This window comes from Barbus barbus (genome assembly GCF_936440315.1).
Source record: "Barbus barbus genome assembly, chromosome: 45".
NCBI lineage: Eukaryota > Metazoa > Chordata > Actinopteri > Cypriniformes > Cyprinidae > Barbus > Barbus barbus.
In genome coordinates this window covers 21,545,658-21,569,664 of record NC_136723.1, presented here as the reverse complement: position 1 = coordinate 21,569,664, position 24,007 = coordinate 21,545,658, and the positions used below count along the sequence as shown (strand labels likewise).

Here is a 24,007-nt window from a genome sequence, read left to right as displayed (position 1 = left end):
GTAGGTTTGTTTACACATTAAACTCGTGGACACAAGAAATGGATGTCGTTCCCTCAACATAACATCTCGAGGCCACGACATAATATCACGTTCCCGCGACTTAATATCTTGTGGCCACGCCAAAACTAAGTGAACCGAAGATGACCCCTCCTGGGCACCGTATGAATCAGACTAGTTTTAGCATACGCTTCCATTTCCCTCTATGGCTGATTGCAACATAAACATAAAAAGCGTAAGAATTTCCTTATTCCCTAAATAATTTCATTACCACTCTTTTAAAGAAAATATTTAATTTTCCATCTCTATCAGTTCCATAAAATCTCCCTTTCCACCACAAACCTCAGCAGCCTTAAGTGATAAAGTAGACATATTATGTATAACTTAAGCAATTTCTTATAAATATGTGACTATTTTAGAGAAAATATGAGTAAATCATAGAGACAGAAAAGTCACTGTATAATATATATACATATATATACAGTATATAAAGTTTTTATATTTGCATTTTATATATATATATATAATGCAAATATAAAATTTGTGCCACGTTATTTCTCACTATGGGAGAACCATTTTAGATTTCAAGATAAAGTTTGTAGAGTAGATTTTTCAAATTCAAATAATCACTTCAGCAGAAATCTCACCACACCTCTGTTAGTTTGCGTGTTTCTTATCGCAGACTCACTCTTTTATCTGTAAGGTGTCTATATCCTGATACCAGACGACCTCTCTTTATGGCTGTTTCAAAATCTAGTATATGCTGCCTATCTAGACAGCATTTTTAGGTACCGTATATAATAAAAAGCCATAATAAACATAGAGAGTTACTCATGGTATCATCAGTCTTGGGCACATGAAGCTGTCTAGTTAGGAAACTCGTTAGAATTTGAGCCACTCTTTCTCTCTCTGTGTGTTTGTGTGGGCGTCTCTCTCTCTCTCTCTCTCTCTCTCTCTCTCTCTCTCTCTCTCTCTCTCTCTCTGTGTTTGTGTGGGCGTGTCTCTGTGTGTGTTTGTGTGGGCGTGTCTCTTTGTGTGGGCGTCTCTCTCTCTCTCTCTGTGTGTGTTTGTGTGGGCGTGTCTCTGTGTGTTTGTGTGGGTGTGTCTCTCTCTCTCTGTGTGTTTGTGTGGGCGTGTCTCTCTCTCTGTGGGCGGGGTTGAATCATATTAAGGGCAGGTTGTTTGTCTCACCTGAACAGTGACACACAGTGAACATCAGTGCGCGAGAGCAACTCCACAATCAGGTGAGCCTGAAACTACAAAATATAGGCTGTTATATAGTAATATAGTCTATTATATAATCCGTAATCTAATCAAAATGATAGTATATATCAGCGCTTTATATCTGCATTAATTAGCTATAATATCATTGATGCCGACGATCACTGAGATTGAGTCTCAGAATCTGGCGTTCTCATTGTGTAGTTCTCTTAAATATTAATATATATATTTTACACAGTGTTTACTGAATTTTACACACTAATTGTCGATGTTGATTATTGTCCGTTCAGTCATAATGGCGATTGATGTTTAGTTCATGGCCTAATAGTGAAATTAGGTACGGTGCGTATGATTTATATGAATTTTATACTGTGTATTTATTAATATTCGTGTTTCTGTCTATTTCCAGAATGTCTTCGAGGCCGAACGGGAGTCCTCCGCCCTATGATTATCATACAGAGGATGGGTAGTAAGTATTGAGTTTCTGGATTGTGTTACATGGGTTTAGATTTTTAACCTATTTTGCCTTTGTTTTTATAGTGAACTGTAACTGTAAATATTAAATAAATAAAGAGCTATGGATGATTATTGGGCAGCCACATTCCAGTGACCATATTGGTATCGGCCAATATATATATATATATATATATATATATATATATATATATATATATATATATATATGTATGTATTTTTTTCTTCTTCGGTTGATTAGGCTGGTATTGGATTTTTCTTTAATATTTTCTTTTCCTGTGACAAGTTTCAAAAGTACTGGTAATGCACTGAAACTGATAGCTTATAATTGTATATCTATGTGTACCTATATATATATCATATATGTGTATAAGTATCATGTGTTTTGCCGGTTTTGAAACGATTCACACTAGCACACTTTAAATGAAATTATACAATACAATATTGAACATAAGTCAGAGTACTTTGGAAATCTGGTGTAGGAAAAACTGAATTGTTTGAAATGGAAAAACAGGACCTGAAAAATAATAATGATAATAGGTCTAAAAAATGAAAAGAGCCAAAGAAGAAAAAATAATGATATGCATAAACTCACTGATATCCTGCATTAGTGTGAATATTTATGTAATGTGAATGTTTCAAGTTAATATTAGGCTATATTGGTATAAGGCTAAATGTATTGTGTCCTTAGAATGTTTTGTTTAATTGATTTCAACAATTTCCTTCCAAAAAAATAAATAAACTAACAATGATACAGATATTCACTATTAAAATAATAATTTCAACATATACATTTATATGTATATGTTTGCATATGCTATTGTTGCAAGTCAGAATGTATTGGGTCCCTAAATCTGTTTTCCCCATTTTCTCTCTAGTAATGTTGCCCCACAGCCTGCGTATTCGTACTATCCTGACGATGAGTTCCAGCATTTCTACCGCTGGACATCTCCGCCGGGCATCATAAAGATCATGTGCGTCATGTCGGTCATCTTCTGCGTGGGCATCTTCGTGTGCGTGGCCTCGACTCTGGCCTGGGATACGGATGGAGCAGCGGCTGGTTTCGGTGGTTACGGAGGTTCTTATGGAGGTTCTTACGGAGGTTCTTATGGAGGCTCATACGGTGGCTACGGAATGGGAGGCGGCTACGGAATGGGAGGATCCGGAGGCTACGGTTACGGGATCCTCGGCTCTCAGAATGACCCCAGGCAGGGTAAAGGGTTCATGATCGCCATGGCCATCATCACCTTCATTGTTCTGCTCGTCATCTTCATCATGATCATCTCACACCAGAAAGTGGCTCAGGGAAGGAAGTTCTACCTGGCCGTCATCATAGTCAGCGCCATCATGGCTTTCCTCATGTTTGTTGCCACCATAGTCTATCTGGTGACGGTTTACCCAATGGCCCAGACGTCCGGTTCGGTTCAGTTCAATCAAGTTTACGCCATGTGTGCCGCTTACCAGCAGCCTCAGATGTCGGGAGCGTTCGTGAACCAGTATTTGTATCACTACTGCGTGGTGGATCCTCAGGAGGTGAGCACAGCGTTGTAAATCATGGTCGATTTAAGTCGTTGTGCACTAATAGTGAGCTTACTCTGTCTTCATCCAGGCAATCGCTCTTGTTTTGGGCTTCATTGTCACCGCGGCCCTCATCATCATCATGGTTTTTGCCATTAAAACCCGTCAAAGGATCAATAATCACGGGAAGGACAACATCCTGTGGCGCCGCGTGAAAGAAATTGATCAAAACTCACCGCAGGATGTAGAGGATTGGGTGAGTATGATATTATTGTTCTTTGCATTGCTAGCTGAAGTACTGTCAAACCAAAAATTATTCAGACACCTTCAACGTTTCTCACATTATCAGTTTATTTGCTATAGTTTAGAAAATGGTTATAAAATATGACAAGAATTAAACCGTGTCAGAACAAATTCATCTTGATAATGTCACATAACTTTGATAGAAAGGTATGTAACAAAACATGGTCAGGTCAAAGTGCCAAATCATATTTTTGGTCCCAAATTTTTACTGGTGGTGCACTGTATGAAGAATTTTTGGGTATAATATGTCAGTTCACTTTATTTTGCTATCCTCACTTACATAAATGAACTATAGTGTCCTGCACCCACTAGTAAAAAAATATTACAAATTATATCTGGTGTCTGAATAATGTTTGGTTTGACAATCATCTGGTCTCAAATGTTTCTCCTAAAATGTCTGAAAGCAGTCAGAGTAGGAGTAGACTGAAAAAAAATAGGTGTAGGATTTACTTTGAAATAATTTTCGCTTAGACATTGTTGGTAAATTTCACAAATAATTACAAAAAATTAAGTAGAAAGACTGAAATAATGTTGTCTTGTTCTATTATTTGTTTTATTTTTTTTTACCGTGTGTAGAGCTAGAAAATGAATGTAGATCGCAGATGAGATCATTTGATGAGAAATGTGTGAGCTCGTATTGACTATTGATTGCAGATGTGTGTATTTTGGCAAATCTGAGCACACTTTGAGACACTGCGAGATCTCTTGAGAAACTCTAGATGAGACACATGTGAGGTTGACTACTCGGCTAGATTCTCAAGAGAAAACCCCGGAAATGTCAGGGATGCTGTGATCTCCAGCCCTAGAAAAGTCATTGAAATTCTTACAATTAGAATAAATGAATTATAAATAAATACGATATTAGTAAATTATAAATAAAAATTATTTTTGAAAATATTAATGTTATAAATTTCTGAATATAAAATCTGGTAATGTCCATTTAATTGGCTAGAAATAGCTTTCCATGAGTATAATCAAAAAAAAAAATCAAAATCTTCGTTATCAGAAACAAATGTAGTGTAAAGAAGTTGTAAATAAGACAGATTAAAGCACATTTTACAAGCAAGCACTGTTTTAGTCTTCTAAATTTCATGTTTAATTCAATGTTACTTGCCTTTTCTTTGTAATTATTGTGAAATTTCTGAGTGAAATAATTTTATTTTTCAAACTAAATCCTACACAAATGTTGCACCGTATGGAAGATTTGTATAAATGTATAGGTCAAAAGATGCAGAAACGCTGAAAATCTGAGAAAACTTATTTGTTCTCCATTTAATGGTGCAGGAATGGCAATAAAGATATTGGAGATTATTTGTGATTTTTAGTGGTCACTCAACTATAAGCCTTTGTCCTAGAACTTCTAGTAGTCTTCTGTGACTTGAAGGACTATAATTTGGTCTTTTCCATACAGAAGGTCTATTCTACTCAAGATGGAGCAAATATCAGCTTAAATTCTACACCTGTGCTCATTTCTTTTGCCAAACAAAGAGTTATTTTACTTCCTCCAGCCTCCTCACAGCACAAACCTGTTTATCTCTCACAGGAATCGTCTGTCTGGTTTTGAATATAGGAGGCCTGTGTGGTTTCCTATATCTTTTACTGTGCTGAAGGTGGAAAGACCTGTTTGTGTGCGTGTGTGTGTGTGCGTGTGTGTGTGCGTGTGTGTGTGCGTGTGTGCGTGTGTGTGTGTGTGATGGTGGTTGGGCGAGGGAAGCGCTCATCGCTGGTTTCTAGGTGTGGTTTGTTGTGACAGTTTCAGTCGCACATATGTGCTAAACATGTTAATGCTCCTGAAGAGAGACTTAGTTTTCTTTATCTGCTTTAATATTTCACTAAATGTTTTTACTAACGTGTTTTAGCCATTTTGGAAGATGTTCAGTGGATAAATGTAAATGAATAGCTTTTTAGGGCATATAGATGTGTTTTTTAGAAAATTTGATGTTTTAAGGTCAGTTTTTATTAAAAATGGAACGCTGGATCTAAATCGAACATCAATATATTTGGGTTTGTAAGAAAACGTATATATTTGTGTTTATATTCTGTTAAATGCACAAGGCGAACTGGTTCAACCAGAAACTCAAACTTATGTGCTGCAAAAGGGATTGTGTTTTCGGGACTGTGCTTCATGTTAAATAAGGCTGTGCCTGTGATTCTAGAAAAGATGTGGAAAATATTCTTCTATAGTATTTGTTGACTGCCTCAGGATAGATGCGTTGAAACATGTTTGCACCAAAGAATTCAGCTAAAGCACAGAAAACTGACAGCACCGTTTGAGTGAATCTCACAAAAACTGTCCAGAAATGGAAACTTCTTAATTCTTTACAAATCCCTCTGATGTAATAAATGTTTTTTTTATTACTGTAATGGAGGGAAATAATGCAATTTGTAAGGTGCAGTTTCAATATAACCTACTTTAAATGCATATTATGGACTGGATTATTTATTTTAACAGATTTTATTTATTTATATATATTTTACACGATTTTATTTTCACATTAAAATAATGACAATAACGAAAATTGTTCTTAATAGTCATGATTTTCAATAATGTCATATCTTGATGCTTTCTCTCTCAGGTGAATAATGTGAATGGAGTGCCCGAGCCGCTGCTGGCTGACTATCCCATGAAGTTTGGAGGGTCTAGAAATGATCTAGATGACAACAGCACAAACTATGACAAACCTCCCCACAGTGAGAGTCCTGTGTGAGTACGGCCGTCGTGTCGTCTGTGTTTCTGCATGTGACTGAGTTTGGCTTTCAACACACTGCATCTGATTTTGATCTGTTTTTAAAAAATCTGATTTTAGGACTGATTGTTTTAAAAGTGTTAAAGTGTTGAAAGCAGATCTGTGTGTTCAGACAGTGTGCTCAGTGTATCTATATACTGGAATATTATTATTATTATAAAAAATACTACCTTTTTTTTATGAAAACATTATTATTATTATTAAAAATAGCATAAAACTAAAATAAATATTTTTAAATTTAAGTTTACACATCATAACCATTTCTTCTACTGCATTTATGCAAATTTTAATAATAATAATAATAATAGTTGTACCACAAAGTATAATACATGTATATTTGAAAAAAAGTTAAATATGATTATGTAAATTTAAATGAAAAAATAAGCTTTTTTTCAAATATACATTTATTATACTTTGTGGTACAACTATATTATTATTTAAATTTGCATAAATGCAGTAGAAGAAATGGTTATTATGTGTTAATTTGAATTTAAAAATATAAAAATTTTGAAAGTAAAACATTTGAAAAATGTGTATTTTTAAAATCTATTGACAAATCATGTGCTGTACTGTATTGTGCTACACATTATTATTATTATTATTATTAAAAAATAGCATAACACGAAGAAATATAATATTGTGTAAATTTATATATTTTATATTTATATTTTGTTTCAAATCTACATTTAATTGTACTGTATTGTGGTACAATATTATTATTAAAATTTGCATAAATGCAGTAGAAGAAATGGTTGTTAATTTGAATTTACAAATATAAAAATTATTTGGAAAAATGTGCATTTTAAAATCTAACGACATAAATCATGTGCTGTACTGTATTGTGCTACACTTATTATTATTATTATTATTAATACAATTAGCATTAAGACAGTAGAAGAATTTTTTTTTTATTTAAATTAAGTCCACTATAAAAAATATAATTTATAATACATAAAAAAACAACTTTTAAATATTTTTCCAAATGTATCTACATACATCAGTTGCCATCTCATAAAAAAAAATGATTGCTGTGATTATCACAACTTAAAATTCAACATATGAATAAGTAATGTTTCAACTTAAAATGTTTGTGCTTGACTTAAAATAAGTTTAGTTTAAGTTAGATCTCACTAGATGCTGTTGTTTGCAAATCTTTATGACTTCATAACCGTTTGATAGTTCAGCTTTACACTTGAAACTCTGTCAAATGAAAAATGCTGTAAGTTACTTGAAAGGAATGAAATGAAAGTGGATGGAGTTACAGAACGAGTCGTGCAGAAGCGCTAAAAGTCTCGTCAGACATTACGTGAGATAAAGGAAGTGTTCTCATTCTTTCATTTCACTTCCTAGTTTCTGTGTTCCTCTCGGGTCTGAATCATTTCTGGAAATGCTGTGCAAACAGTATAACAAATACCTCAGCTATGCATACTAAATCTCATGTAGTGCTTTTCAGAAGTAGCACAGATAGCAGAAACGATGACGACACTGCGGAGGAATGAGAACAATGTCTCATGTAATCTGTCCTGCGCTGTGGTTATGACTGAGCTAACTGCTTGTGTCTTTATGAGCATTTTAAGTTTGTGTGATTGATTGGTTAAATGCCTGCTCATGTTTGTGTTGTTCAGAGAGATAGAGCACGAGGTGCCCGTCCGTAGTTCAGTCCCGCTGAGCAGCGGATCAGAGATGAACAGCTCTGCAGGACGGCCCAAGAAACGGCGCGCTAGACGCCCACGAACCGCCGACGGACGTGATCACGACACGGACTACGCCTCCTCTGGAGATGAGCTGGACGACGATGACTTCTCCAGGTGAGCTCACCGATGAAATCCAGCTCTGAGTTTATAATATTCACTTGAGTTTCAGATGAGATGGAAGTGCTTTTGTTTTCCAGTGAATTCCCTCCCATTATTAATAATGAAGAGAGAGAAGATTACAAACGCCTGTTTGACAAAGACCATCAGGAGTACAAGGAGCTTCAGGCAGAACTGGACCAGATCAACAAGCGTCTGGCTGAAGTGGACCGGGAGCTCGATGATCTTCAGGAGGGCAGTCCTCAGTTCCTGGTATGAAAAGTCTTCAAGATTCGGCGAAGACTCTCATTAATTCTTATTACTGAGAATTCATAAATACTGGAATATTCTCATAATTTTTTTTAGATTATTATAATTAATTATATTATATAAATTATATTTTAACAACATCAGCAAAATAATAATAATAATAATTATTATTATTATTAATAGTATTATTTTTAAAATTAGCATAAAGAGTACAAGAAATATCGCTGATTAATATTTAATTAAAATTTAAATTCCCATTACTGAGAATATATATACACATACAAATATAATATATATAACAAATATATATATACACAACAAACTATATATATACACACACACACACACACACAAACTATATATATATATATATATATATATATATATATATAGAGATACATGAAACTAATATATATATGTTTCATGTATCTATATAGATATATATAGATGTGTATATATAGATACATAAATACATACATACATATATACACACACATACAAATTATATACACACATACATCAAACTATATACAGTGCCCTCCAAAAGTATTGGAACAGTAAAGACAAAATTGCTCTGTTGGCTGTGGAGTCAAGTAATGCAGAAGTAATGGATATAACTGATATGACACATTCCCTGCTTTTAATATCGGAAGAATTAATGCAACAGGACACAGCTGATCACTTAGAAAGACCTGTGAGGCAACTGCTCCAATACTTTTGGAGGGCACTGTGTATGTACACTCACCTAAAGGATTATTAGGAACACCTGTTCAATTTCTCATTAATGCAATTATCTAATCAACCAATCACATGGCAGTTGCTTCAATGCATTTAGGGGTGTGGTCCTGGTCAAGACAATCTCCTGAACTCCAAACTGAATGTCAGAATGGGAAAGAAAGGTGATTTAAGCAATTTTGAGCGTGGCATGGTTGTTGGTGCCAGACGGGCCGGTCTGAGTATTTCACATCTGCTCAGTTACTGGGATTTTCACGCACAACCATTTCTAGGGTTTACAAAGAATGGTGTGAAAAGGGAAAAACATCCAGTATGCGGCAGTCCTGTGGGCGAAAATGCCTTGTTGATGCTAGAGGTCAGAGGAGATGGGCCGACTGATTCAAGCTGATAGAAGAGCAACTTTGACTGAAATAACCACTCGTTACAACCGAGGTATGCAGCAAAGCATTTGTGAAGCCACAACACGCACAACCTTGAGGCGGATGGGCTACAACAGCAGAAGACCCCACCGGGTACCACTCATCTCCACTACAAATAGGAAAAAGAGGCTACAAATTGCACGAAAATTGGACGATTGAAGACTGGAAAAATGTTGCCTGGTCTGAGGAGTCTCGATTTCTGTTGAGACATTCAGATGGTAGAGTCAGAATTTGGCGTAAACCGAATGAGAACATGGATCCATCATGCCTTGTTACCACTGTGCAGGCTGGTGGTGCTGGTGTAATGGTGTGGGGGATGTTTTCTTGGCACACTTTAGGCCCCTTAGTGCCAATTGAGCATCGTTTAAACGCCACAGCCTACCTGAGCATTGTTTCTGACCATGTCCATCACTTTATGACCACCATGTACCCATCCTCTGATGGCTACTTCCAGCAGGATAATGCACCATGTCACAAAGCTCGATTCATTTCAAATTGGTTTCTTGAACATGACAATGAGTTCACTGTACTAAAATGGCCCCCACAGTCACCAGATCTCAACCCAATAGAGCATCTTTGGGATGTGGTGGAACGGGAGCTTCGTGCCCTGGATGTGCATCCCACAAATCTCCATCAACTGCAAGATGCTATCCTATCAATATGGGCCAACATTTCTAAAGAATGCTTTCAGCACCTTGTTGAATCAATGCCACGTAGAATTAAGGCAGTTCTGAAGGCGAAAGGGGGTCAAACACAGTATTAGTATGGTGTTCCTAATAATCCTTTAGGTGAGTGTATATATATGACCCTTTAAATACAATTTAATTTATTTAATTCAATTTTTATTTAATTTACAATTTAAGTTATTATTACTAATACATACATTTTATAATAATAACTTGTATATTTTATTTAAAATTATTTAAATGATCAATATTATTAGTTTTTTTTCTCTCATTATGCTAATTTTAATTATTATAAAAATGTCAATTCAAAAAATTGTGATTCACCCAATAGTGCATGACTTGTATGCCTTACGGAGGAGGTTACCCTGTAGGTTACCCTCTGTATTATTTGTAAATAATTAACGTCAGCATGGGAAAAACGTTTGAGTCACTGCGCTTGTCGCTGACTTCAGTCATTCTCTTGTAACAGGACGCCATGGAAGAGTACAACGCACTGAAAGACCAAAAGAGGGTAAGAATGAGCTGAATCCAAGATTTCTCACAGAAACGAACAAAAGTGCAGGATGTTATCTGATGTATTTCCCACTGTCTCTGCAGAGCGGCGAATACCAGGTGAAGAAGAAGCGCTGCAAGAACCTGAAGGGCAAACTGAACCACATCAAAAGAATGGTCAGTGATTATGACCGGAGATCCTGAAGATCCTTTCCACCACATTAGAGAAGAGCGAGCTACTGGACAGTATTGTGAGAGCACAGATGTGTTGGCGTCTGTCCAGATGTGTGGGTCATTGCCATTCTAGAGATGAGCCGTGTTGCTTTCAGGACATTTGATTGATAATGCATGTAAATATTCAAGGCATTCTGATTCGTATTGCTCAGTGCAATATTTTCCCAGAATCCTTCATAAACCAGATTTAAAATCAGGTTTAGCTAATGGCAAAATCCTCATCAGTTCTGTAGTTTTTTTTTTTTTTTTTTTTCGCAAATCTCCATTTAGCTGTTACAGATTTAACATGAACTTGTTGGTGTTTCAGTACAGCGTGTTTGTTTCATATAGGTTTAAAAAAAAAAAATTAAATAGTTGTTCAGAGATTTCTTAGTGGGTAAAATACTGTGCCAAATAATTTTACCAGGTGGGTGGTTTGAACTATTGATAACCAGTTATGTTTTTATAAATCAAGCTGTGATCAGTTACAGATAGCCTTTAATAGTAAGTCTTTTAAGCTGTATTTATGCCGTTTTAAAAGCTTTTTACTTGCTGGTATGTAAATATGTAATTTAAATGTTTGATTTCTTTTCATTGTTTATTACAACTATCAATAAAATAATTTGTAATGCCATAATAAATGTGACCATACATTTTCTAGTATATGTCAGTAAAATCCACAAAACGCTATTAAAACCAGTTTCTTTAATTTAAGACATCAAAACAATGTCTGGGTGTCACAAAGTTAAAGTTTAGCGTTTCTTTTAGGGATGCACTGAATTTCAGCAACCGAAAATGAACGTTCGATTTCGATCTTTATAGTAAATAAAATGTTACTTTTGATACGAAACAAAGTCTGCGCTTTAAAATACTCAACTTCATAAAGGAAATCAAACAAATGCCGTTTTGGCGCGCTTTTAGTGTGTCGTGACAGATCGTTGTAGCGCCTCAGTTCAAGCAGTTCGTGAACCGATCATCTTCCTCTTTATTACTAGTTATAACACAAAATGAACATCAAGGAACAGCAGAAACTATGCTGAAAGAAAAAGAAGAACTTACTGAAATGTGTCATGTCCCATGTAATTGCCCAAATGACATTTCAACCACGGAAAGATGTAAATAAAACCGCTAGTAAACAAGTCACATAGCATTACATCAGCAAATTTAAAGGGATAGTTCACATAAAAATAAGTTATTTTATCATTATTTATCTATTCATAGTTTGATTCTAAACCCAAATGCTATTTTTCATTAGATGACCATGTATACATTATTTTTTTCAATTTATCCAGGCATCTTGAAATGCACATTTGCAGATAAAATGTAAATAAATCAAAAAGTTGTTTTGTAACTAATTTACTGCCTTTAATTTTTAAAACAACCCAACTACCAACCATTACAACTAAAAAAAAAACTCTAGAGTGGAGCATTTTGCTACATATATCAACGGTGTTACGTTCATTATATTTTTACTTACCTGTTGTCTTTATTATTTTATGTATGTTTGAATAAATCTGTCATAAAAACAAGTTATCACAGCCACATTTATATTTCAACAACAAATTGGAATAGAAACATAATTATATAATTAAAAGGCTGATATAAAAACATTTAAATAACATTTCTTTTGGTTTAGTTTTTTTTCTTGCCTAAATGAACACTTATTCAAACACATTCGGTTTTCATGTTTCCATAAAAAACTAATTTCAGTGCATCGCTGGTTTCATTGAGTTGATATGTAGCATTAATATTTAGAAACTTCTTTTGTTGCAGCCATTTCTGTATGATATTAGAGCTGGTTTCTTCCAGTGTTAATGGCCCTTGTAAAGAGCCGTACCCAAGGTGAAACTAGGGGCAGTCTTGAGTTCCACACCCTGTTAAACACACTTTAAAGCGTCTCTACAGTTTTTCAGGACTCAATCATAGACTGTTTCTGTCCAGCCAGGCTTTCAGTAGTGGGACGTTCCTGTCCATCCAGCGGATGTTCTGCTGGATTTTCTGCAGGGCCTGTTGAATACTGCGGAGCCCAGAGCCCTGATCCTGCTCTAGTGACCCGAAGAATGACTGAACCTGCAGGAACAACAAAAACCACCAACCATAGTGTTCTTAGATTTCTACTGACTCCAATCAGTGCAAATGCAATGCTTTCGTTTACATATGCCATTAACCAGAAATTATCTATCATGTAAAGTCATGTGACCTCAGCATGTTGTCAGCTTAAACAACTGTAATGTAGAAGTGTGAAGGTGTGTGTAATATTTCTCAAAAGATACTATAAATATTTCTCAAATTCATTCATTAAGTACTGGGGAAAATTAAAAACATTGCTAACATAAGTAAATGCATTGAACTAACATGAACTAAGAATGAGCAATATATTTTTAATGCATTTATTAATCTTCGCTAATGTTAGTAAAAATATAATTGTAAATTGTTTGAGCATATTAGTATGGAGGCTTGTTTATTACATGGAATAAAAAAATTAAAAAAAGTTAATTGCAACTTTTTTTCTCAGAATTTTGAGTTTATATCTCAATTCAGACTTCTATTTGCAGAATTGTGATTAATCGCATCCAAAATAAAAGTTTTTGTTTACATAATATATGTATGTGCACTATGTATTTTGAAAATATTTACACGTATATACATTTATATTATTATATTTTATATATAAATATATTTAATACATAAACATAACATATTTGTCTTAAATATATACATGCATGTGTTTGTATTTATATATACATAATAAATATACACAGTACATACTCATATATTATGTAAACAAAAATGTGATTAATCGTTTGACAGCACTAGTTTATATCTTGAAATTTTGAGAAAAGGTGTGAGATATACACTCAGAATTGCAAAAAAAAAAGAATGGAAAATAGAACTGTGAGATATAAAATAAGAATAGCAAGAAAAAGTCACTTTAACATGGCAAAATATATGTTCCATATGTTAATTTAAAATGCATTAATGCTACCTAATAACATTAATATTGACTAATATTGATAAATGCTGTAGAAGTATAGTTCAATATTCATGTTAACTAATGTGTGCATTCATACTTTTTCAAAAGAATCGATCTAAATTACCTCATTGAGCATTTCTCTGGTGGAATACTGATCAGTCACTCCAACCGCCATGCGAGATATTGCAGACGAACCGAGATCAAACCTAAACGGAGGATTTGCATTATTCACAATCTAACATGCTACAATGTGTCATAAGCACCATAAAACTAAAATGTGATTTATTTGACATATAAAAAGATCTTCAGGAAGATATGAAAGCTTGCTACACACTTTTTCACAAGTTTCCCCCAGTTGGTTTTCAAGAAGTCCCAGGCAAGTTTGAAACCTTTTGGATTTTTACTGACACTGATGATCAGCGACGGCAGATCTTGAGTTTTCATTATCTCTCCTTCAATGCTTCTTTCCAAAAGCCTAGACAGAACGAGAAAGAAAAACACATCATAGAGCAGGTTTAATGACTCAAGATCTTTATTACTGGCACGCAGGATTGAAAAGGTGAGAAATGAATCATGCTTTTGCATTTTAATGACTTTCAAGAGAAGATCTTTTCGGATAAATACGCCAAAGAGTTTGACCTTCCTTAATGATTCATGCGGCATCAGCCATGTCAGGTTTGGGTGAACTATGAAAATGTCATGTGACATCTCAGCAGCTTCATGCATTCAGACTCACCACTGAAGCTTGTGAGCTAAAGGACTGTACGAGAGGGCGGCTTTAATCATCCACTTCTCTGATGGCGATATGGAACGCTTGTATTTCTCCAACAGGAAGTCCCAGCCTTCGTCTGTACGCGCCCCTTCAGTATAGACCACCAAACTGACGTCAGTGGGCAGCCTGAAGCAAACAACACACGTTTGGATGAATGAAAATAGTACGCAGAATGTACAATGAGGATGCTACACGAATCAAATGAACTCTTACAGCATTTTGCCATCGGATTCTTTCCACTGCTGGAAGAGTTGAGTGGCGGTGCTGACACAGGACGGGTAACGACGGATGCAGGCGAACAACAGCAGATAATTCCTGAGCATCCGCTCGGACACAGACCCGTCATCAGACCAGCTCTGACGGTCAATCAGTGTCTTGAATAACGTCACTAAATGACCCTGTTAAAACAGCAAATCAACAACAGCATGTCTAAATAGATTTTATTTGTCCCAAAAATGCATTCAATGTTTTGCCAAATTCTGTTTTCCATTTTAATTCTGCTTTAATAGATTAATTACATTTGAACAATAAATATGGATGTCTAATCAATTGACTTGTTTGAATGTTTTCTGGATTCTGTTTATACTGTATATATTTTTATTTACATTTGATCCAAATTTTGCCAAATTCTGTGAAATTCTACATTTTTGACTGGATTCTGTGATTCATCTATGCTTTTTGCACTGCAGAAATATCAGGTCCTAATAAATATAATAAATATTCAGGTGTTCCTGTCTTACCCTGGCCAGCTACTTTATAAAAGGTCACCATAAGATTTTAAACTAGACTTAATCGTGTCTGCAACCACAACCTTCAGCTGGTTCTCCAGTTCCTCCATGTTTCTCTTCTCCATGAGTTTGTAAAGCGGCACCAGCTCATTAAAGCCCTGCGTCACCGGCATGATCTCCGACTCTTTACTGAGATACAAACTCAGATTCAGAGCTTTGTCCAGTGGGATTTTCTCAATGCTGAAGGAAAGACAAATCCATTTGATTAAGAACAAAAATAAACTGTCTGCAATGACAGTAACAAGACTTAAATCAGGTCAAATCAAATCAAACCAAATCAAGTATCATTTGTGCTCAAATGCTGCGGGATCTTTTGCTTTTCTTAATATTTGAAGTCTTATTGGCTTTGAATCAGCTGACATTTTGGTGATTTTTAGTAAATGTATGATATCAAACTTCTTTTCGCCAAATGATTTGCTTGAAAAATGTGTTTCTGCATCTCTCTTTACCATAAATGACACTTTTGTTTCGTCATCAGATTTGGAGAAATGTAGCATTCCATCACTTCCTCACCAATGAATCCTGTGCAGTGAATGGGTGCCGTCAGAATGAGAGTCCAAACAGTTGATAAAAACATCACAATAATCCACAAGTAATCCACATCACTCCAGTCCACCAATTAATGTCTTGAGAAGTTAAAAGCTGCATGTTTGTAAGAAACAAATCCATCAAGACGTTTTAACTGCAAACCACTGCTTTCAGCTAAAAGATGAGTTCATTATCCATAATAACGTTTCCTCCAGAGAAAAACTCATATGGTCTAAATCAGAAGAGAAATATGTACAGATGAAGAACTGTTTACAAGCCAAAATAGTCTAAAACAGATTTTTATGTGAGAGGACAGCAGCGGATGGACTTTTTCACTGGAGGATGCGCTATTAAGGATTATGGACTCATATTTTGGCAAGAAGCGACAGTTTAAAGTTAAAACTTCTTAATGATGGATTTGTTTCTTATCAACACACAGCTTTTGGTTTCTCAAGATGTTAACTGATGGACTGGAGTGGTGTGGATTACTCATGGATTACTGTGATGTTTTTATCAGCTGTTTGGACTCTTATTCTGACGGCACCCATTCACTGCAGAGGATCCATTGGTGAGGAAGTCATGCTAAATTTTTCCAAATCTGTTCCCATGATGAAATAAACTCATCTACATCTTGGATGAGCACATTTTCAGCAAATTTGTTTTGGTGAGCTATTTCTTTAAGGAACACCAGCTCAGTTCCCTCACCTGACCAGCTGGAAGATGTCGTGTATCAGACTGGCTCTGTCGTTGCTGCTAAACACACTGTGGTTTTGCTGGAGTTGGTTGATCAAAGCGTCCCAGCCTCCCAACTCGTAATGTACAATATAATACCCCCGCAGGTCCACATTAAATTTAATCCAGTCCACTTTCTCCGGCAGGTACAACACATCTGCACACACACAGTCAGATTTCAGTATAACAGAAGGTAAACGTATAGGTTTGATTTAATATCTGATAGCTCATACACACCTTTTTCACTTTTCAGCAAGAAACGCTGCACTGCACTACTGTGACTGGTGATGTAAGTCAAAGGAACCTGCCACAGGAAGCTTGATGTACTGTGAGAAATTAAATCCAAACAACAAATATTAAAAAAATAAATTATTGCTTTGAATGAATAACATTAAGAGTAGCATACTTGCTTACTATATTTTCTATTTCTGCAGCATGCAGGCAAATTTTATGTTTTCATAAAAAAAAAACAGTGTTGTTACTGTTAATACTGTCAAACACTATATAAGAAAAACTATTAAAATTTTTTTTTTTTTTTTTTGGTGACTGAAATAAAACATCAATTATTATTAAAATATCAATATTAGATGAATAACGTAAACTTAAAAGAACTAAAATATAAAAATAATAAATAAACCTATAAAGAAATATAAATTATTAAATATATATATATATATATATATATATATATATATATATATATATATATATATATATATATATATAAATAAATAAAACTTAGAGGCTGATAAAATAAATTTAAAAATAAAAATAAAAAAAAATGAAATATAAAAAGTTTACTAAACAATACTAAAGTATACAAATAATACTAAAATATCTTTGTAAGCCACAACGCAAGGCACTGAACTTGACCTTTTCAAGGTGAAAGAACCCCCCCAGAAGAAATATCATTTTCTTTCATTATCTACTTATTTGATCAGAATGCCATAACATACAATTTTAAAAGCATAATACAGTATAACACATTTAGTTTTGCAGACTGTTTCACGTAATATTTTTAAAATGCATAGTATGCATTAAACAGTAGTTTAGTATTCCATAGCCAGTACGTACTTTGAAGTCTTTGAAGAGTTTGCTTCTCTAAGGAAGCGCTCCTGTTTGAGGGTGACCTCTTGACCTTTGACCTCCACAGTGATTAAAGGAAACCCCTCCTGCAGCGTCCAGGTGTCCATGATGGCTCGAACATCAACACTGTCCTCCATGAACCATTTCTGCTAGAACAGGTTTTTATCATTTAGTACATTCATTTAATCAGTTATTTTCTAATATTCATGACACATTTTTAGTCAAGAAATATCAGGGCTTAACTTATTGTAAATATAGACCATTTAATTAAATAATAAAAATTTAATATTATAGTAGATTAACATAAAATTAACATATTATAATTAAATGTAAATTGATATAAATATATATATATATTTATAGCAGCACTCACAGAGGCTGGAGATTCAGCCCTGCTTTTGGAACAGAACCCATCAAGTTTTAGTCTCCCTGAATCCAATTCATCAGAAGTGCAGATCTGAAAAGATTGAAATGCATTTGGTCTCTAGAGCAATCGATTAAATTACTTCAAGGACTGGAGAACCTGCACAGGAACCGACTGCGGTAACTTACATTGGTAAGACTTTCCCAGAGGTGAGCGTTCACTGTGTTCTGGTAGCTGTATGTCTTCAGGTAGTGTATAATACCGTACTTGAAAGCTTCTGGGGTCAGGAAATCCCTCAGCATGTTCAGGATACACGCACCCTTCAGAGTTTGTGAACAACAACCAGTGTTGGGGAAAGTTACTTTTAAAAGTAATGCATTACAATATTGCGTTACTCCCTAAAAAAGTAACTAATTACGTTACTTAGCTACTTTTTATGGGAAGTAATGCGTTACGTTACTTTTTAAATATGAGCAGGGCTTGATTGTTTTTAATACAAGAAGTTCTAATCATAGCAAATGTAAAAGCCCTTTCACACCAAAAAGTGTTGCAAATCATTTAAAAATCTAACGTGGGTCAAACTGTCCTGCAACACAGTATTAATCTATAAGGATTCTAGAGAGATATAAACTGCTTGTGTACCTTCCGGTAGGAAACGTCATCAAACATCTCGCTGATCTCAGCAGGATTCTCCACTGGAGTGGAAATGGGGTGTGAGGAAGTTAAAGAGTCCACTGACATAGCAGTGAAGCACTTCTCCAGGAAATAATCATCCTAAAATAGAGGCCCCCAAAATCAGATTAGTCAAGCCAATTATAGTTACAAGTCATCATAAACTCAACTTTTAGCTGTATTAATTGGTCTCACCACTTGCAGCTCAGGGTGGGTGATGTTGACGGACACATACTCCATGAACTTGGCAAAGCCCTCGTTTAACCACAGGTCATTCCACCACTGCATCGTGACCAGGTTTCCAAACCACTGGAAATCAGATTCAACAGACTTTCTATATCTCTGTGCTAGTTTCATGTCACATACTGCATCGTTTAGCTCTCTTTCTATAATAATACCATTTTGCATCACTGCATCATTTTTGTCACAATATACACTACTGTTCAAAAGTTTGGGGTCAGTAAAAAAAATTCTCTCTTTTTTTAAAAGAAATTAATACTTTTATTAATCAAGGATGTGTTAAATTGACTTATACTGTTAGAAAAGGTTTCTATTTTTAATAAATGCTGTTCTTTTTAACTTTTTATTCATCAAAGAATTCTGAAAAACTGTCACAGGTTCCAAAAAATATTAAGCAGCACAACTGTTTCCAACACTGATAATAAATCAGCATATTAGAATGAAAGGATCATGTGACACTGAGGACTGGAGTAGTGATGTTGAAAATTCAGCTTTACGTAACAGAAATAAATCATATTTTAAAGTATATTAATACAGAACATCATATTTAAAGTTGTAATAATATTTCTCAGTATTTTTGATCAAGTAGATGTAGCTTTGATGAGCATAAGAGACTTCTTTAAAAACATAAAAAATGTTTACCTATCCCAAACTTTTGAATGGCAGCGTTTATAAAATGTATATAAAATAATATATATTTTATATAAATTTTGTACACATTAGATTTATTTGTTTAAGTAGTCGAACAGCAAGTAGAATAATGTGCAGATGGTGATAAACTAAATTTTTAGATAAAGGCCGACTGGCTGTTCATTATTCATTACTTAGATTGAATTAGTAATAGAAATATCAACCTGATGGGCTAGTTCATGGGCAATGACTTTGGTGATTCCCAGTTTGTCCGAGGAGGAAGATTTCTCAGGGTCAAAGAGCAAACCGGACTCTCTGTAAGTCGACAGGCCCCAATTCTCCATAGCACCTGACTGGAAATCTGGGATCGCTGCAAGATCTGCAAGTAAAAAGACAATTACAGCCTAAAATAGGTTCTAAAAAGCCAATAAATATTCTGATTACAGTTTTCAATTATTTCATGGCAGATAGTAATATAATATACTATATAGATACAGTCAAGGCCAAAAATATCGGCACCCATGGTAAATATGATCAAAGAAGGCTGTGAAAATTTATCTGAGTGAGATAAATTTATAGAGTGAGGAGTTTAGGCCAAGGTCTGTGAGTTTAGAAGCCAGCTTGATGGGGACTATAGTATTGAAAGCTGAGCTATAGTCAATGAATAGCAGCCTTACATAATTCCCATTGTTGCTGTCTATGTTTGTGAGGGAAGAGTGAAGAACGTGAGAGATGGCATCGTCAGTAGATCTATTTGGGCGATAGGCTGAAGCGGGTCCAAAGTAACAGGGATTATAAGATCATTATAAGATTTCTAACAGAGTCAGTCACTTATTGGTTTTTTATCTGTTGGTACTTGATAGAATCCATGATGCCATGTGTCTAAACAAGATGTCCAGGACCTCCAGCAGAAATATAGGCCCACAACATCAAAAATACAGCAGTATATTTCATTGTACACATGGGGTACTTTTTATCCATGTGTTCACCAAACCCATCTTGAGTGTTTTCTGCTAAATATCTAATTTTTTAGTTTCATCTGACTATAGAAGTCAGTCCCATTTGAAGTTCCAGTCGTGTCTGATAACTGAATATGCTGGAGTTTGTTTTTGGATGAGCTAGGAGAATTTTTCTTGAAACCCTCCCAAACAACATGTGGTGATGTAGGTGCTGTTTGACAATTGTTTTAAGGTTTTCTGACCCCGAGACTCAACTGTTTTCTGCAATTCTCCAGCTGTGGTCGTTGGAGAGTCTTTAGCCACTCAAACTCTCCTTCTCACCGTGCATTAGGATGATATAGACCAGGCATCCTCAAATCTGGCCCACTCCAGCAGAGTTTAGCTCTAACCCTAATCAAACACACCTGAGCATGCTAATCAGAGTCTTCAAGATCATTAGAAAATCACAGGTAGGTGAGTTTGATCAGGGTTGGAGCTAAACTCTGCAACAGATTGGCCCTTCAGTTAAAGATTTGAGGAATCCTGCTAAAGATAGTAACTAAAGTATGCAGCCATGTTCAACAGTAGTAAAGATAGTGACTGCTGAACTTTCACACTCACCGTGTTTGGGAAGTGGATACGGGATGTCAAAATAATCATCATAAAAGTCCAGCAGTGTGACAGCGGTGTTGAGAGCATATTCCGCCTGACTGATCTTCTCGGGAACAGTATACACTGATATCTATATCAGGATTCAGGTTGTGAACAGTCAATGGACAGTGTAATGTGGTATGGGTATATTATAAAGTGTATTTATAATACTTCTGGTCACGTTATCAACTTGCCTCGACTCCATGCTGGCTTTTTTTACTGATGGACTGGAGATCGGAGATGATGAAGGCCACCAGGTAGGTGCTCATCTTCACCGTCGTGTCAAACTGATCCTCGAGCAGCCCATCTGCCGTTAATACAGTTCTCAGCTATTGGAAGAAATAACCTTGCATTAGTTTAAATTTACATGATATGGTCTGTAAAGGAAATATATACTGAGAAAATATACTGTTTGAAGTTATTAAATCACATTGCAGATTGTGTAATTTATAAACACTGACTGTTATGCTGTTATGATCAATTGAGTTACCTATGCTTTTTTTTTTAATTGATATTTTGTTACTTATTTAGGATAATAAACATGCATTCAAAATTGACACTTTGTGTTGTGGAAAGGGTTTCCAAAACATCTTATGATTTTGATGTTTCTGGGTCAATTTGACCTCGTTATTACATGATTAAAGGCAGCTGCACATAATTTTTTTTTTTCATATACAGTATGTCAAATATTTTTCCACTTGATTTTGCTGGGAATCGAACCCATGATCTTGGCGTTGTGAGCTTCTACTGTTTGAGCTTCAGAAAAGAACACAGAATAAGTGCTTTTCTACAGAAAATGTTTTTAAAAAAATATTTACAATACTATTTGTAAAATTTACATTTTGTGAAAAATAATGTTATTAAATACAGTTTTAAAACTCATATTCTCATGTTTATTTATATGCAATGTGTGAGAGCCATTAATGTTTTATGCCATTAAAGATGTCCTTTTTTCTTCCTCATAGTGTGGTTTTTGTTTAATGATGAATGCAGGTCAATTTCACCTGTACTATAAAGATCAAACCCAGATATTTAACAGAATAAAATGGTTAATTATGTGCACCTTGGGCATGTTGGATATGGAAATGTGCCTGGATTCTCGGCGCACACGGATGGTAAAGTTGGCTTTAAACGCAGGTTCATCAAAACAAGGGAAGGCAGCTCGAGCATGTGTCGCCTCAAACTGAGTGGATGCCAACATCCTGTAGGGAGAAAAAAAAAATCACCATTTTGAAGGGGTTTTCCATTTTCAAAGCCACTTCACATACAGTCAAATCTTTGAACAATTAATCAATAGAGTTAAAACTCAAGCACCAATGTTGTGGTTATCTTACCTGACCTCTCCACTGTTTGTGGTATATCTTCCTTTATAAAAGCCATGAAAACTGTCTGATAAGTTGGCGTAGAACTCCAAATGCACCACATGGTTTCCTTTCTCAAATGTGAAGCCATCAGAAAAGAGTGCGATCTGTTCATAGGCTTCAAACTCACTGATTTGCAGATCCTGAGGATGTCTGGAGCCCAAGAGCTGAGCTTTGGAGATCTGCAGGTTCTTGCTGTGAAGGATGACGGCTCTGGTGTCCTGCTCTACCTCTATGAGGATCTGGACGACTCCGGTGAAGGTCAGGGAGGTCAAGTTGGGGTGTATCAGGAGGTCATAGTGCTGGGGTTTCACGGTTTCTGGCAATCTTATCTTATCCCAGTGAAAAGGCAATGCATTTGTGTCTGTGTTGACAGTCATTGCACGGTTGCCAACAAAAAGACCACAGAATAAAACTGCAAATGTAAGGCAGCATAAACACCAAGACTGTGCGAAGAACATGATGATAAACAGAAGCTGAAGAGGGAAAGGTTTAGTATCAGCTCTCTGACTGTTTCTTTTGGATCAATTGGTTATCATTGTCACACATGAGCAGTGTTTATGACATTTAAGACCTCACGGGGAAACCCCAGGACAAATTTGACAATATATCGAACGTGTTATTGATTTTAGGCGATAAAAGGTTTGAACGAACCTGCGCTCGATATCCGATCTGTAAGTTAAATGAAAGTGAAAGTACGCAGCTGCCACTCAAAATATCAAATTTCCTGTCGTGTAAAACGACTCGTTTTTGCTCTCAGATTATATTATTGCATCCTGGCGCTTACAGCACACCACACGACGTTGAAAAACACTATATTTGTTTATAAAAGGCGTGTGGTTGCGATGAAATTGTGAACGCAGTCTCTCTCATGAATATTAATTACGTAAAGTGACGTTTGGCGTTTTTACGTGCCACGGCTCTGTAGCTGGCCAATCTCAGCGCGAAAGACTGGCTGTTGAATATTAATTAGGTTACGTGCCATGACGATTCACAAAGTTCACCGAGCAACGTCATCAATATTAATTATTAATGAGATAAGTACTGTTTTTATATACATACATTTAAAGAAATAGCGATGAAACTAAAATTACATTTACATTTAGCAGACGCTTTTATCCAAAGCGACTTACAAATGAGGGCAATGTTAATATTAATAATTAAAATATAATAATAATAACTGAACACACACATGCACTGACCCCCCTCCCATCTTACAATGTGTATCATATTTTTTCCGTGCAGTGCAGCATTATATTCCAGTGCAATATCTTTACTTTTTAGTGCAATGCTTTTATATCCCCTTTCCTTCAGTGTAATAGTTTTACTCAGAGCCAGAAGTCTCCCTCATATTAATGCAATAATCATTTTAACAAGCTGTTATTTATTTTTATACAAAAGCCATT

General features: G+C 35.3%; 2 protein-coding genes across 3 annotated transcripts; one reads left to right on the top strand and one right to left on the bottom strand.

The window, feature by feature from the left end:
• The first annotated feature begins 907 nt into the window (after window positions 1-907).
• On the top strand, window positions 908-12,478 carry LOC306864509 (occludin-like). Its single transcript, XM_079408555.1, has 9 exons — window positions 908-1,241; window positions 1,628-1,687; window positions 2,571-3,225; window positions 3,302-3,466; window positions 6,090-6,217; window positions 7,886-8,068; window positions 8,152-8,323; window positions 10,630-10,671; window positions 10,758-12,478. The coding sequence occupies exons 2-9, from the start codon at window positions 1,629-1,631 to the stop codon at window positions 10,854-10,856; spliced, it is 1,503 nt and encodes a 500-aa protein (XP_079264681.1). The 5' UTR covers window positions 908-1,241; window position 1,628; the 3' UTR covers window positions 10,857-12,478.
• On the bottom strand, window positions 11,834-23,494 carry erap1a (endoplasmic reticulum aminopeptidase 1a). Of its 2 annotated transcripts, none has more exons than XM_079408554.1 (19): window positions 23,256-23,494; window positions 22,575-23,077; window positions 22,304-22,442; window positions 21,435-21,569; window positions 21,211-21,331; window positions 19,876-20,030; window positions 18,977-19,090; window positions 18,752-18,883; window positions 18,298-18,429; window positions 18,119-18,202; window positions 17,734-17,891; window positions 16,897-16,985; window positions 16,633-16,816; window positions 15,423-15,579; window positions 14,825-15,009; window positions 14,576-14,737; window positions 14,174-14,314; window positions 13,964-14,045; window positions 11,834-12,935 (listed from the first exon to the last, which is right to left on the bottom strand). In XM_079408554.1, the coding sequence occupies exons 2-19, from the start codon at window positions 23,060-23,062 to the stop codon at window positions 12,786-12,788; spliced, it is 2,808 nt and encodes a 935-aa protein (XP_079264680.1). In that variant the 5' UTR covers window positions 23,063-23,077; window positions 23,256-23,494; the 3' UTR covers window positions 11,834-12,785. The 2 variants fall into 2 exon arrangements, with proteins under 2 accessions (XP_079264680.1, XP_079264679.1); XM_079408553.1 differs by having other exon boundaries at window positions 11,844-12,935; window positions 17,734-17,894; window positions 23,256-23,349.
• Window positions 23,495-24,007: the final 513 nt, after the last annotated feature.

Bases quoted from the DNA above. Each gene is read 5' to 3' on its own strand.
- erap1a (XM_079408553.1), bottom strand. From the start codon at position 23,062: ATGTTCTTCGCACAGTCTTGGTGTTTATGCTGCCTTACATTTGCAGTT. The intron at 21,570-22,303 runs GTGCACATAATT...TTCTTCCAATAG, and splicing joins CCATATCCAACATGCCCAAG to CTGAGAACTGTATTAACGGC. The intron at 15,010-15,422 runs GTTGTGGTTGCA...CTGTTTTAACAG, and splicing joins AACTGGAGAACCAGCTGAAG to GGTCATTTAGTGACGTTATT.
- LOC306864509 (XM_079408555.1), top strand. From the start codon at position 1,629: ATGTCTTCGAGGCCGAACGGGAGTCCTCCGCCCTATGATTATCATACA. The intron at 1,688-2,570 runs GTAAGTATTGAG...TTTTCTCTCTAG, and splicing joins TATCATACAGAGGATGGGTA to TAATGTTGCCCCACAGCCTG. The intron at 3,467-6,089 runs GTGAGTATGATA...TTTCTCTCTCAG, and splicing joins CGCAGGATGTAGAGGATTGG to GTGAATAATGTGAATGGAGT.